Here is a 15,776-nt window from a genome sequence, read left to right as displayed (position 1 = left end):
ATGTTCTGGGCGCACTAGCGACCCCTGTAGACTGATCAGGCGCCTGCAGGCTTTCCTGTAAGTTGCCCAGAGCTGCGTTGTCCTCCGACGCTGTAGCTCTGAGACGGCTGCATGGCGGGCCTGCAGAGTGAAAAGAAGCTGACGGTGCACGTTTCGGAGGACTCGTGTCTGTGTTTGTCTCTCCGGAGTCAGCAGGGGGATGGCAGCGGAGTGTTGGGTTGACAAAAATAATTGGGTATTTCAAATTGGGCAGAAATCAGAAAAATTATTGGCAATTCCAAATTAAAAAAAAAAAAAAAAAAAAAAGTAGTGCTGTTTTAGAAGTACTCGTTCAAGTCACTGATCAAGATACCTGGGACCTGTGTGTCTGAGGAAGCACTTTACTATTAACCACTCTAAATTATGAAAATGATAAAGGCAAGTAGTTACAAAGCCTCAGTCACATTGCCTATAATAATTACATTGTTAGCCCTTTTAAGCCCATGTGAAACAGAGACAGTCCTTTAAAGTGCTCAGTTTAACACACAGCATGTGGAGGTCAACCCATTGCTTTCAGAGCTATTGGAGAACTCAAGCTCCTCGTTCTTATCCACCTACTGCTGCAAGTGGCAGGATCATGTCCATTTGAGTCAGAGCAACATTGTGGCAGTAGGCTAAGCTTCAAGGGGAAGCACATAGAATCAAGGATGTGAAAGGCATTCTATTAATGCAGATGTATAAATGGTTGTGTGGAAGGTATATGGAACATGCAGGTAGTCATACTCACTTTAGTTGGACGTTGGAAGGCATTGGAGGAAAACAGCAGTTAGGCTTGTGAATATAAAACACAGCAATACTGGTCTGGTAGTGCGGAAAACATGCTCCAGAGGGTTACTACGCTATTGTCGATTATATTCCTGTGACATCTACAAATTAGTGTGATAGTACGTTAAACCTTAAAACTGGTCCTTCTACTATACATCGTTACGTTTTTGGTTATGTGGTATATACAAATTTACAGACTCCTTCAGCCCCTTTCCTTGTATGCAGGACCTGTGTAGGCTAAGGAATTTCCAGAGATTGTGCGAAATGAACATGGACCAAACCATTGGCTTTCTTGTGCTCAGGTAGCAAACTATTAACAATCATCCACGATATTCACTGCACATATAAATGCTTTGTATAGAAATGATCACAATGATAATGTCTTAGTGCTTATAAATTAAGACAAAAACCTAACGATATGTTCAAATGTAGTTTTAAATAAAATAGAAAAACACAAAAACAATTAAAAATCAGGAGATTGTATTAGTTTTAACTTCAGGTTAATTTAAAAACAATTTATTTCATTGTATTTTTTTAAACTAGTCTGAATTAACCCCCATGTTATAAAGAAAAGGGTAACACTGCCCCTCAAAAAAAAGTTTAATGAAAAACAAAATCCATATATGACTATTCAGATAAAATACAAATAGACAAATAAATATTTTTAAAAATTGTATGGAAAAAAACAAACTTGTTGAATCAATGGGGAGAACATTTTTTTTTCTGCACAAGCAAGTATGGGCATACCTCAAAACATCACTGGGGATGTAAACATGAGATTAAAAACAGTAGGGTACAGACTAAAGCAATATTGATTGAGGTAGCTGTGCTCTGCCTGATGCAGAAAAACTGGCTTTGAAATACAAAACAAGCAGATAAAATAAAACAAGCATGGAAAAGGTCATCAAAATGAACAGGAAACCCCACCAGTTCATGCAGGAACACAGTACATGCAGTTTTGTTTTAAGTCAACATTCACTTTAAAAAAACGTTCTTGCAAATTAATCTCTAAACAGCAATGTCCACTGGCTCCTGAATTTGTACAACACAAAATATGATAAAACAGAATGCTGTACATGCTTTTTTTTTTTTTCTACTTCTTTCAAATCTACAAAAACAATATTTGCATAAAATAGTGTTAAATCTCTGTACATGTCAATGGACATTTCTTTATTCTCATTTGGGGGGGGGGGGCGGGGGGAGGAAAACCTCCAACAAAAATAAAAAAACCACACCATGTACAAAGACAAAAAAAAAACTTGAAAACTGATGCTTTAAAAAAAAAAAAAAAAAAAAAAAAAAAAAAAAACATCCAGCAGATTCAGACAGCTGTTTAAAACGGTACAACTTTGGGTACACTTACAAGTTAATGGTTGTTACTTTTCTTTTTAGCAATGTTTTATTTTTATTTACCCAAACCAATCAATGTCAGTCAAGACCAGAACATGGAAATGTTAGTGTCTATACTGTACAGCCAGACTATCAAGGGTGCAGAGACCAGCACAAACGGCCACGAGATCCCCTCTGTGCATGCGGAGAAACCACACTTGCCGCCCACGGGCTTGTCAAACTCTTTACCAGGCTCCAGGTAGTTGCGGGCCGTGAATTTGAGCATTTCGTCCAGGAGGATTACTGGGAGGGAGATCTTTAGCACCATCATCCACTGAAGGACGTTTAAGGGGGTGATCTGGAAAATGATCTGGAAGAGAGAAAAAGAAAAGGGCACTTTAATTTTGAACAGCCTCTGAATAAAAGGACAGAAACCACACATGATGCAAACACACACAAGCTTTATGTGTGTGTGTGTACCTGTTTTCACACAATGGTAGTATATTAGAATCTCCAGGCAGCCATAGATCTAAATCAGGTCTGCCATGAAAAGTCCAAAAACTTACTGGCAGTGGCTCAACATGGAGGATAAGGAAATGCAGGGACATTGACAGGCAGATGGATCCCAGAAGCCAAACATTCTCCCAAGGAGGCATCCTGATCAGGGACTGGTTCTCAGACAAGCTGCAAAGAGAACACAGAATTTACAATCCAGCACAAACCAAGATGGGAGGAGAGGGTCAAAAAAATAAATAAATAAAAATTTAAAAAAAGCCAGTAAACATGACACAGCAAGAGGACGGGCTAATGGGGACTGATAAAGGCAGCTCATTTTGGGTTACCAACCTGTTCAGTGCATTGCACATCTCAATGGTCACCAGCACAGACAGAGCCATGGTCATTGGGTAGGGAGACTCAAAGATTTCACACTCTACATCTTGGAAATCTGGATTGTCAGGACTGCACTGCAAGAAGTGGCTCTGGGGAAGAAATAAAACAATAAAAACATTAGAAACTTAAAAAAAGAAACCTGATACAGGGAGAACACAACTTCAATCTGAATGCAGAATATGTATCCCAGCAGTTAGCTTTAGTTGAACAGTTTTTGTATTCAGTGCAACAATGCGAATGTCCCACATGGTGTGCTGTGTTTACCTTGCTCACGAGGAAGGCACTAAACAGTCTGTTTGGGTAGAACTATCGATATAGATGGGCCTGTTCTCTTAAACACAGTCATCTATTGAATGGGGAGAGGGGCTTGGAAAATACACTTGAAGAATACTGCTTTTATAAATGACAATCCCTGCATTTGTGTAAGCTGAAGTGGATTTGAATTCCCTGGCCTGTTGAATATAATACAAGTTCTGAGGACGGATAAAACCCAGGGTTTGCCTGTGAAACTGAAGGTAAATAAAATAAATACTTACCAGCTGGTAGAAGGTGACTCGGGGTCCATCTTCAGCAGCAATAAACCACCAGGCTGCAGCACCAACTGTGGCAGCTCCCACATAACCTGCAGAGAGAACACAGAGGCTTGATTCAGTGCTGTGTTCAGGAACGACAGGAGAACAAAAATAAGGTATGAAATCTGAGAAATACACATCTATCATTCCATTTCCAAATTAGTTGGTACCCTTAACGCACCAGTGACAAACTGGAGGGAACCACAAATTACTTCTCACAAGTTTAATATTGCTGTAGGCTTTCACCAGAGTGGATCCTATAAATAAAGCAACTACTAAAACAAAAAACTACACACTCACATCCAATGGCCATGTATCTAAAGAAGAGCCAGCCGCTGATGAGGGGCTCACGGGCGTTGCGGGGAGGCTTGTCCATGATGTCCAGGTCAGGGGGGTTGAAGCCCAGGGCTGTGGCCGGCAGTCCATCAGTGACCAGGTTTACCCAGAGCAGCTGAACAGGGATCAGGGCCTCGGGGAAGCCCAGAGCAGCAGTGAGGAAAATACTGAAACAAACAAAAAAACAGCTCTTTTACGATACAATACATTATTTTCATGGTCAGGGTAGAAAAGGTCTTTACCCACAGCATCAGGTGTTTATTTGTTCCTTACCAGACGACCTCTCCCACGTTGGAGGAGATGAGGTAGCGGATGAATTGCTTCATGTTGTTATAGATGGCGCGGCCCTCCTCCACTGCAGCTACAATGGTGGAAAAGTTGTCGTCTGCCAGAACCATCTCCGAGGCGGACTTTGCCACAGCTGTGCCCGAGCCCATTGCAATACCGATCTCAGCCTTCTTCAGGGCAGGGGCATCATTCACACCATCGCCAGTCTGGGGGGGGAATAAAAACAAGAAAAGGAAATAGCCTTTAAAACAGCGAAGCCTGAAAGTACGTTAGCAGGGTTTATAATGAAATGTAGCCAGCCCAAGTAAAACCCAAAGTGCTTGACGTACCATGGCAGTGATCTCATCGAAAGACTGCAGGAACTCTACGATCTTGGACTTGTGCGAGGGCTCGACTCGGGCGAAGCAGCGTGCATTCTTGACTGCTTCTCCCTGCGCACTTGGGGAGAGATCGTCAAACTCTCGGCCTGTGAACGCCCTGTCAGTCACGTCTTCATCCTCACCGAAGATGCCGATGCGCCTGCAGATTGCCACAGCCGTACCCTTGTTGTCTCCGGTGATCATGATGACGCGGATGCCAGCCAGTCTGCAGAGCCTAATGGAGGCAGCGACCTCTGTTCTTGGGGGATCCAGCATACCCACACAACCCACAAAGGTCAGGTCACTCTACAGGAGGGAGACAGAAATCTAGGTCAGTTCAACCCCCACATTGCATTGTACCCATCACACTAGACATATCAACACTAACAAATATGCTGGCAGATTTATTCAAAAACTTCGTAATATGGAGGAACCTGTCTGTCCATCTATATATCTTTTTCATGATCCTGTTAGATCTAATTTTATATTGACAGCCATCGCTAGGGGGGATGTTACTTTATCATTACAGTATATTTGTCTTTCATTAACAATGAGTTTTGGTGTTGACAACTAAACACTGCTAGGCAGACAGTTTGGAGACTGGAAACAAAAACAGGTGTCTATGAAACATTTCTAAAATTAACCTTTTAATGTACAAGGGACATGTGCCCCACAAATAAAATTATGCAGACATTTTTGCAATGAGGTGCCGACAGGTTGGATCTGGTCATTCAAATGTCAGTTTCCTTGCGATACTGGAGTCACAAATGTATTTTAAGAAGAAATAATTTGAACAGCTGCTTCCTTGTGCACCTTAAGGGGTTAAGCCTTGAAAGCTTCAGGATTTCGGAACACTTTGCAAAACCCCCAATCTTGAACTCCAATTCCCTTGTTTTCTCCTAGACAGCAGGTTACCTTAGAACACACACCAAGTTATTAAAGCGTCCCACTGCGTACAGACCTCGTACCCAGCGAAGCGTGTACAGTCCTCCAGCACAAGGTCCTCTTTCCTTGGTGGATTGTCTCGAGTGGCGAGAGCCAGGCAGCGCAGCGTGTCTCTGCCGGTACCCCACTCCTTGATCACAGTCATGATCTTCTCTTTAATGCCAGGTGTCAGGGGAAGCTTACTGCCTCCAACTCTGACGTGTGTGCATCTTTCAATCACCCCCTCTGGGGCTCCCTGCAAAGAAAAGCACATCCAGATTAACACATCACACCACTGAATCTCAAACAAAACACCATGATGATTGGGATGCAGGACACCAGCGCAGACAAACAAACTTCACAACAGTCCAGGCAAAGTCAGATCCTTAAAAGGACCGACAAGAACTACACACCGATGAATTCAGACAACATGCAAAATGTTCCCGATACCTTGACAAACATCTTGTGCATGGTGGTGGTGCGGGCCTTGTTCGGGGTGCAGAAGACAGACATGGACTTCCTGTCGCGGGAGAACTCCAAGGTGAACTCCTTCTTCATCAGCTGTTTAATAACCTGATAGCAGAAACAAAAATTAGGAGGATGGATATTTTAAAATGAAGGTTACATGTAATAAACAAATCATGTAAAAAAAACACTACTTGAGGGTGTTAGTTGGCTTAGCGTTTTGCCTTAAGGACATAAAGAACCTTGCAAGCACACCACTAGCCCCCAAGGGAGCATGAACCAGTGTACTCAAATGGTGGGGAAAACATCCACTACTGAATAGAATAGCAGTGATGGGGATAAAAAGGTACTAAAAACCACCAAAATAATAATAATAATTTAAAACTTAAGCGATCATTAAATAGCCACTGCAAATGTTTGGCCCACTCTGAAAATGAAATCCAACTACTTTTCAATCAGGATCCATCTGACATCCACCAAGTTTCAGTTGCCTTGTGAAAATTCACAAGTTGTTTTAACACAGGCGATGGAAACACGCTACTTACAGAGTTGCAGGCATTGGCACGTTCAACCTTGGACAGTCCCTTCAGTTCTGTATCGAACACATTCATCTTCTCCACTAAACAGGTGAGGGCAGTCTCGGTGGCCTCTCCAACCTTTTCAAACACTCCCTTCGCCTGCAACGTACAAGCAGATCAAGCAAGGTACATGAACAAGTTCTGTTGCAAGCGCCCTCGTATTATATAGGCAATTATGCAGTCTTGACAGAGGACAGTACTATGTTCTAATAAAGCCAACACCTTAATTTCATATAAATGTAGTACCCACAATTAAATTAAATCATTGTTTGTAAACTACTCTCTTCTGGGGCATTTGTACTGGAATGAATGTGTAACCATTGTTTGATTTAGAAACAATGCCTCCGATTTTACCCTCTTCATAATATATAAATATGTGCTTACATATCCCCTGCCAAGGATAAACCCATATGTAGAATAATGAGAAGCCTACCCAGCATGTAAATATGAAATGATAAGAAGATCAGTACCAGTCATGCCTTCATACCTCATTGAAATCCAGAGAGGAATCATTGCACAGTGCACAGATGGTTGCCAGTTCCACCAGGCCATCGTACTGGGAGCTTTTGACAGATTTTCCATCTTTAAACCTAGTAACAATTAAATTAATTCAATTTTTTTTTTTTAAAGTTAAAAATAATTCATAAATAAAATGTGTGAAGGGTCTCATTGTATAAGATGCCATTTTTTAAAACGTAATTTGTAATTGGGATCATTTAGACTCGCCCGATTAACTCCCAATGAAGCAATTCTTTCTAACCCCCAGTAGTCAGTGGTTTGCAAGCCTCTGTTTGTATTCTGTTCTACCAACTTCACCAATTAACTTTTTTTTCCCTTGGGGGGGGGGGGGGGGGGGGGGGGTAATGACAACATCTTACTATATGTATAATTACAATATTTCTCAGGAGGAAAAGAAAGTAAAAAAAAAATTACCAGGTGATTGCTTCTTGAATCACAATACCCTCCAGCCAGTAGCAATATCTTGTTTACCAAAACCCAGCCAAATTTAATATTAAAAGCTATATTTGGGTCGCTTATAAGATCAATGTTTAATTCCAGGAGCTTGTATGACATTTAATAGGTTTGCATTTATGGTAAACCAAGTTACTGAGGCTAGTCCAACTGTTTACAGTCTCGACACTGTAGACCAGTTCTTAAAAACGCATGACGTAGCACAGACAAACTCACATTATATACTGCCACAAAAAAAAGGGAGAAGTTTATGATTACCAGCTAGGCTTGGATGAACTACAAAATGACAGTCAATTTACCATGTAGTCATGCACCTTTTAAAAGCAACTGGGAATTGTGACATGGCATAGCTACAGTATATGTGAAGCAATCACTCCTGAAAAACAACTGGTGTGCCAGAAGGGCTCTTAAGATACACTAAAAGAAACAATATCGCAAAGCATGTTTCTGAAGGGCTTTGTGCATGATTAATAAGGACAGGGAGATAATGCATTAAAATACCATGAACAATTTGGCAGACTACACGTATAAATGTGCTTTTGGTCAAGCACCACAGCCCCATTACGATACAATACATCCTTTACATGATCTATTGTATCGTAATGGGAGACATCATGATTGATTGATAACAGTGAATGGTTACACCCTGATGTGCCAGCCACACTCACTGGCCTATTACGTTCACATCTGTGTTGAAGAGCAAAGAGGATGCCTGTACTCACACATCTCCTTCAGGTGCGTATGTAGAGCCAGTGATATTGAACTCGTTCAGTTTGCAGCTGTCTCCCTCGGCTTTGTCAACAATGAACATCTGAATATGAAACATAAAAGGAATGTATTACCATATACACAAAAAACAAAAGCACCTGTACAGACCACTCGTATAGATCTGCAAGGTATATTTTTTTTTTGTAAACTAACCACTGCAGTGAAATGGGATAGTGTTGTTCATTGCAAAAATGATTCTGCTAAACTCCAACACTGACTGCAAAAGCAGTCTCAGTCACCTAGATGGCAGTGTTCCACCTCATCAGGCAGTGACTGGTACAAAAGCAGACATTGAGGCCTGCCAGTGCATCCGCCAGGAGAGGCTTTGCTGTGCTGTGGAGGGAGCCTATTCCCATAGGAAGGCCCCTCTAGTCCATGAAGCAAACAACCCAATTCTGTGACGTGCAACACTGGATATAAATCTGGGTGTCAGACTTGGTGCAGTGAGATGAGAAGCACCAAGGACGAACGGCTCAACCTTCCTCCTTGCTGTTCCAACTGAAGATTGCTGCACGGTTCATTTAAAACAAAAAAAAATGTACAGAACAATTCCACTTTTAGAAGAGCTAGTTTGTACATTGGCAGTCCAGGGTTTGGGACTGTACTGGAATGGATTATGCGTTCAATAGGAGACTGCTACCTTTGAGATTTAAGCAGGGAATAAACAGCAGTTTTAATGACAATATTCTTCAGTGTAACTATCATCATACATATCCCCCTAATAAAATGATTACCTAACAAGGAGTATCAGATTTCATCCATCTTAACACATGCATACAAAAACCTGTACAACGGACTACATTTTAAAAAGCAAATGGGACTCCTATTTAAAATTATAATACAGGTCAAGATGCAGCAGACTCTCAATCTCAATTTTCTATTAGTTTTCAGTGTACATCAGCAAAAAGCCAATTATATGAAACAGGTTATTGAGGAGCCTTTTTTTTTTTTGTATAAATGTTGCTGAGCGAGAATGTTCCCATCAGATGCAGGGAGTCGGAGTTCTGAATGTATGAAATCCCACTTAGCAGAAGGTCAGTTATGCAACACCACTGCAAGTAACCTGGCTGCTGAATACAGATTAGTAACAGCATTGCCTCCTGAAGCGTACATTGAGATGTAATAGTAAAATGCTGGCAAGTAATGCAACCGTTATCTTAAGCACAGGCATGCCGTTAGAAAACCTTTATGAAATCTCTCTCAAAAGTAAGAATCAAATAAAAAAAGGACAAACATTTATATTAAAAACAAACTTTGCTTGGAGTGCAGTGTATTGTACCCAATTAAAAAGAACCGCAGCTCTCTGTTGCAGTGTTATTTTTAGCACATCATTTTCTTTGATGTCTGGTGCTCTACGGGAAAGAGACCGAGGAGCATTCACAGTGCTTAGACTGCATGTAATTCTGGGGTGCTGGAGGCATACCAGTTGCTTTCAGAACTGATTTATAACCACAGGTATACAGGCTCCGTCTTGCCGGGTAAAAATCGATGTGACGCAACGATGACCTCATATGCAAAAACGACAGTTTAAGCCAGCTTTGCTCTGGAATGAAGGTCAAGACACACCCTTGTTTGAAAGGCCATTTTGCTTCATTAAGATTTGTTAGAAAAAGTACTCAACTGAATTGTATATATAAAAGGAAAGAAAAAAAAAAACTGGATTATAAAAGGATTCTAGGTATGGAAAAAGGCTGCCTTCTCACACACCAGGTGGCGCTCACATTTATCAGCAATTGTCAGGTGGTGGTGGGGCTGGATTATTTGTTTTGACTATTTAGTGGTTATGCCGATCCATGAAACAGCAGAAAGCTCACAGAATGGCATCAGTGACCTAACAGGCATTCAAACCTAGGTCATCTGTCGATACTGTCCACACACACACACAGGTATCCAAGCTGGTGTCTGTCCGTGCGTGATATTTAATACATGTCTTACCTTGCAGACAGACATCTGGTTGGTGGTGAGCGTGCCGGTCTTGTCAGAGCAGATGACGGAGGTGCAGCCCAGGGTCTCGACGGAGGGCAGGCTCCGGACGATGGCGTTCTTCTTGGCCATCCTGCGGGTGCCCAGGGCCAGGCAGGTGGTGATGACGGCGGGCAGCCCCTCGGGGATGGCAGCCACGGCCAGGGCCACGGCGATCTTGAAGTAGTAGACAGCACCGCGGATCCAGGAGCCCCCGTGCACGGGGTCGTTGAAGTGCCCTATGTTGATGATCCAGACGGCAATGCAGATCAGAGTGATCACTTTGGACAGTTGCTCTCCGAACTCGTCCAGCTTCTGCTGCAGGGGAGTCCTCTCCTGCTCCGTCGCCGCCATCTCATCACGGATCTTACCAATCTCCGTGTTAACACCGGTGGCAATCACCACACCCACAGCTTTGCCAGCGGCAATGTTGGTACCCTATGAAAGAGGTACGAGAAATACTTAAGTGGAGGGGTTCAAGCAAGGTTAAAATGACATAGGATGTATGAACAAACGTGTTTTGTGGTATATTTTGTACAATTTCCTGGTAATCCTGTTAAATACATATCCCAGCATAGCGGCCCACATTCATAAAGCGTTCATGAGTTAGTCATATAATACGCTTGATGTAGCTGGTTTGTATTCCAATAAGTAGTGTAGATAATGTCTTATTCCATTGTAAAAGCATCATGTGAAATACATTGAACTTACTGCTGTCAGGAACAAGGATCATGCTTTATACGGTTACACATATCCCCCAAGCTGAATTAAATTCTAAACCAGAGAAGCCATCTCTCTGTCCTCATTTATTAAACTACACTGCCACACATTAAATAGGAGCGTACCATTTTTCAAAGTTTACTTACACAGAAAAGCATGTTTTTCTTGTCCTGGTTCACAGCGCGGGGGTCAGGCACTGGGTCAGTGTGCTTGATGACAGATACAGACTCACCTAAAGGCATTGCAAAAAGAGTGTCAGGTTCTGAAGGAAAGCACTTTGAAACAGGCTGGTCCAATTTAGCTTTAAATCTGTCAGCCCAAAAGCCCCTCTGCATTTTTAAAATCAGAAGGCAAGCAATTCACCTCTTTAGCAAGGGAGGCGAAAATTTGGTGAAAGTTAACTATGAAAAAAAAAATGGAACCCTTTTTCTAAGCATAATGACAAGATGCAATTCAAGAAAAAAAAAATCTGTTACCAATTGCGGCAGCAGATGACTAATCCATTTCCAAAAATGTGAAACAGTAGGCTGTTACACAGATTAAAAATATCTGCAGCCTTCAAGATGAATCCGAATGAATCACAGCCTTTTGAAGAGCGATGAACTCACAGTCCATTTATACTTTATTAATAGATCATGGTCAGTAAGAATAATGATCTGTAAAATATTCCTCAATGCAGAGGTTTGCTTCTGTGTTTATACATACTTTACACTGCCCTGAACAATTAACAGGATTAAGCATACACCTTTCTGAATGGGAATTTAATTAAAAACAAACAAACAAACAAAAAAACAGGCATGATAATTAAGAATGGGCAGCATCCTTTGATAATGGACATTTTTATAAAAGGTTATCTAGGATTATATGTGTAAGCTCTTCATTTAAGTCACACTATTAAAATATCTGTCAAAAGGAAAAAAATAACCATAAAAAGGTTTCAGCTAAATGTCAGTTCACTTTTGCTTCAAGTTGAAATGCATTACCCAACACTGCGTCTACCAACCGTGGGTCTATTAAAAACTTTGTTATCTGAAAAAAACAGCTGTGTACCAGGAGAATATTAATTGATGTTGGTTAAGAGAGCATTGAATCTCTGCAGCTTTCTGTCTGTAGAGTGCCCCGATGTTGAAGAGATTATGCAATTTCAAATTGTCAAAGCTTTCAAGTAGCTCTAGGAAAATAAAATTAAAAACATTTATAAAAAAAAAAAAATTCCTGAAATATGCAATTACCTGTCAAGATAGATTGATCCACTCTCAGGGTTGTGGATTTGATTGAAGACAGTCTGATATCAGCAGGAACCTTGTCTCCAACTGTGGGGGGGGAAAAAAACAAAAAAAAGACTGTAAATTAAAATAACAGAGGAGTCACAAAAAAAGTGGAGATGCATGGTCTTAGAGGAAAAGCAACATAAGGCAGTCAACAACATTTATGATGGGATGTTATCCATTCTTTTCTCTCATGAAAACCTCTTAATTTCCATAACTTTGACCAATATAAAGAAAATGTATATAATACTACTACTAGATACTATAACCCACGTACACGACCCACACGGGGGTTGTGTGGAAGAATTGTGTGCTATAAAATCGTGAAGCAAAAGTGACTGCATGATCCAAGCCTGCTGGTTTTCCTCTACAAGGAAAATCTGGATGTGCATTGTAGCAGCATAAATAAGAGCAGTACTTCATAATGAGCTTTTAAATTAAATTGACAAGAACTTCTGGCTTTAAAAAAAAGTTTCCTGGGGACAACATGGTCTTTCTTTTCTGGCCTCTACTGTCCTGTCGAGTTACACACACACCGCTCGTCTACGCTCGCAGTAAAGGAGGGCAACGCGATTAACAAAGTGATGCTGTGAAAAACTAACGATGGAGTCATAGGAATGTCTCCGATTGCTGGACTGCAGTTTGGTGTGCACAAGCAACTCATTTCAAAAAGCCCCACTTCAGACATTTTGCAGCTGAAGAAGTTCCATTTCATTTTCGAAAAGTAAAACCTTCTCTTCAAGGGTCGCTCACACACATTTGCAAAGAAATAATCCATCCAGCCCTCTCCCCTTCTACAAATATTTACCTTCAGCTTTGAAGCAAGGCTTTCTAGATTGTGACAAGACTACACTTCTCTACCAAAGCAAAAAAGTCTCTTATTTGGAGTTATATTGGGTCTGGAGAAAGGTACAACGTAGGAATAGACTGTCGGCTATCTTATTTTTTTTTTAATTGATTGATTTTACTCACATTTTTTTCTACCCAATTTCAAACGTCGTGCCTGCGGTCAATCCAATTGCCTCTATTTACCCACCAAACCCAAGCAAGCAAGGTTACTAAGCTACTGAGCCGTGGCGGTGATGCCTGCCTGGCTAGTGGGATAAGCTATTTCTAAACTTGATCAAGATCTCAAAACTAGCTTCCTCTGTGAGCAATGCATTCATTACGTTCCATTATGCCATGCACCAAGATACTATAAAATGAGGATTTATTGGGGCCTTTCTAGTTTACCAATAAAACTTCCGACTAAAAGGGCTACACGTCTCGGTTGGAACAGTACAACTTATTTTACAGCTAAATACAAGTCAGGGTAATAGAACTGAAAAGAAAACAATGAACTTTGCCAGATTTCCAGGGAAGTATACACTGTAATAAAGCCAGACAGAGCCTCTTCAAGGCTTCACACCTGCTGCCTACGATACTAATCCAATGGAAATTCGAATGCAATACAGCCTGCCCTCTTCGCTCAACATCTAATTTTAGTTTGTTATAATAAATTGAACCAGGACTGGTTCCCATTAAACCAGACGGCTCATCAATTCTCTCCTGGAGGGCAGGAGAGAACGCCAGCGGAGGAAGAATACAATTCATCATGGAAGCTGTGAAAAAAAAAAAAAAACCCAACCACGGAATTAGGCACCCGAGGGGATTACCACAAAATCAATTTAAACAAACTAAATACAAAAAAAAAAATTACATTGTAATAGCACAGTGTTTGCATGACAAGAGGCTTGAAGAAACACACGTCATGGGAATGCATGAAAATGTATTTTTGCACCTCTCAGCCACCACACACAACCGTGATTTTAACTGAAAAAAAGCACTGCCTCTCGTGCCACTTCACTTACCGTTATCGCTCGGGGGGGGGTTATTCTGAGCAGATAGTACTGTAATGACTACTGCAGAATGAGGGCCTAGTTGCTGCATTTTTTCTCCAAAGTTATCAGGGAGATATTAAGTGACTTATTAAATTAGAATACATCAAAACATTTAGTCTTATTTACATTGTTTGTCATTAATAAATTAAAACATTACATCTATTTTGAAATGTTATAGTTCAGCTTGTGTTAGAGAAACTACTAAAAAATCCTACATTGATATATATATTTTTTTTAATTTACAATGTTCCTAGTTTGTTTCTATTACATTGTGCCAGTGTGTACCCTTTTTTATGAAAGCACTTTGATTAACACGGTTTTCTTTGTGATTTTTTTCATGCATTTTTAGCTTCATCGTTGCTGTCAATGTATCAAACACTTGATAAAAACAACAAACTAACACATTTTTAAAACCGAAAAATCTGGAAAAAATAAATCCGAAAATTCAAAATAAAACAGTTTTCACAGCTCCCTCGTTTTATAATGCACAACAAAATCTGTAACCACTTAAATCTGACAAACTTGGAGAGCTATTCAATCTCAGTGGAGAACATGTGGACAGGGGGACCTTCACAGTTACTTAAGACATATTTATCTTTCATGTACAGTGCAATTGTGAGAATGTGTATGCGTATATCATACACAGGCCTATTAGACACACACACTACAGGCATGCACTGGTTTTACAACACAACAACTACATTTAGGTGGATTCAGATTGTATCTTTGTGTTGAATCCCCATTGCAGTGAAGCCAGCAGTTTAATTAAACTCCATTCACAAACTACCAATTAAGCACAAAGTCCAATCTTCATTTGCAACACCCACACATCTATAAAAGATAACAGCGGACGAATAAACGTTGCTGATTAGATTAACAGAGTCAAGCTTGTTTATTTTAACTAGTAGAAGTTTAAGCAAGCACAATTTTAGCGCAGTCATGTGAAATCCAACGACCATGACACACATGCAGGCTGCCCCCCCCCCCCCATATTTGTAATTAAATAAATGCAAGATAAACACACAATGGTAGAAAGTATGGCACTTTAAATGTAGTTGTTTAGACAATTACACCCATCTTTAGAATTGTTCAGCAGTTCAGTATTTTATCTTGTTTTAAAAACTGTCTCAAGTCCTTTTTCCAAATAACTAAAATAGCACCCTACTTGCATGTACCCATTACATTTTAACAACGTAAACAGCACATGCAGATGTAAGAAGTGTCTGCCAGTGTTGATACTAGACATAGCAGTAACAGACCTGCTTCTTTAAACTCTGTGCCTTTTAAAAAAAAATCAGGAGAGCATAGCAAAAGGAGATCGGAAATCGCATCATGTTTAGCGATTTACCTTTTATTTTTAATAAACCCGGGCATGTTAGCGACAACAGCAGTTTACTCAAAGAGGATTAAACCGACAAGATCACCTTGCACTTGAACTGTGATATTAATAAATCAACCACGCGCATGCAAAAAAGGAAAACCAAAACGTTACTGTCAAATACCCTTTCAGGTCAGAACTTGAACACTAACCCGAGCCACTATGCCCTTGAGCAGTGAGAATAGCACTACACAAACAATGAGCAAGGCCAAAAATGGGAGAACTATTTGAATATGTTCCTGATGCTGTGATCAGGTTTAAATGTGGACACAGGATAGCAGC

General features: G+C 40.6%; 1 protein-coding gene across 2 annotated transcripts in view; it reads right to left on the bottom strand.

Annotated features, from left to right (window-relative positions):
• LOC117426536 (sarcoplasmic/endoplasmic reticulum calcium ATPase 2-like) overlaps window positions 1–15,776 on the bottom strand; it is a 36,853-nt gene that overhangs the window by 2,606 nt on the left and 18,471 nt on the right. The window contains exons 6-20 of one of the 2 annotated variants that reach the window (XR_009330508.1): window positions 12,201–12,281; window positions 11,115–11,200; window positions 10,222–10,686; window positions 8,241–8,329; window positions 7,034–7,136; window positions 6,514–6,645; window positions 5,954–6,076; window positions 5,541–5,759; window positions 4,550–4,885; window positions 4,206–4,426; window positions 3,897–4,099; window positions 3,561–3,646; window positions 2,980–3,113; window positions 2,700–2,817; window positions 767–2,503 (exon numbers count right to left, since the gene is read on the bottom strand). Coding sequence is in view for 1 of the 2 variants with exons in the window: in XM_059033198.1 (XP_058889181.1) it covers window positions 2,383–2,503; window positions 2,700–2,817; window positions 2,980–3,113; window positions 3,561–3,646; window positions 3,897–4,099; window positions 4,206–4,426; window positions 4,550–4,885; window positions 5,541–5,759; window positions 5,954–6,076; window positions 6,514–6,645; window positions 7,034–7,136; window positions 8,241–8,329; window positions 10,222–10,686; window positions 11,115–11,200; window positions 12,201–12,281 (2,517 nt within the window). In the remaining variant the exon portion in view is untranslated. The remainder of the gene's footprint in view (window positions 1–766; window positions 2,504–2,699; window positions 2,818–2,979; window positions 3,114–3,560; window positions 3,647–3,896; window positions 4,100–4,205; window positions 4,427–4,549; window positions 4,886–5,540; window positions 5,760–5,953; window positions 6,077–6,513; window positions 6,646–7,033; window positions 7,137–8,240; window positions 8,330–10,221; window positions 10,687–11,114; window positions 11,201–12,200; window positions 12,282–15,776) is intronic. The other variant, XM_059033198.1, reaches the window with a different exon arrangement.

Source organism: Acipenser ruthenus, chromosome 11, assembly GCF_902713425.1.
Source record: "Acipenser ruthenus chromosome 11, fAciRut3.2 maternal haplotype, whole genome shotgun sequence".
Classification (NCBI taxonomy): Eukaryota; Metazoa; Chordata; class Actinopteri; order Acipenseriformes; family Acipenseridae; genus Acipenser; species Acipenser ruthenus.
The sequence above is the reverse complement of the archived record's forward strand: the minus strand, read 5'-3'. Positions and strand labels throughout refer to the sequence as shown.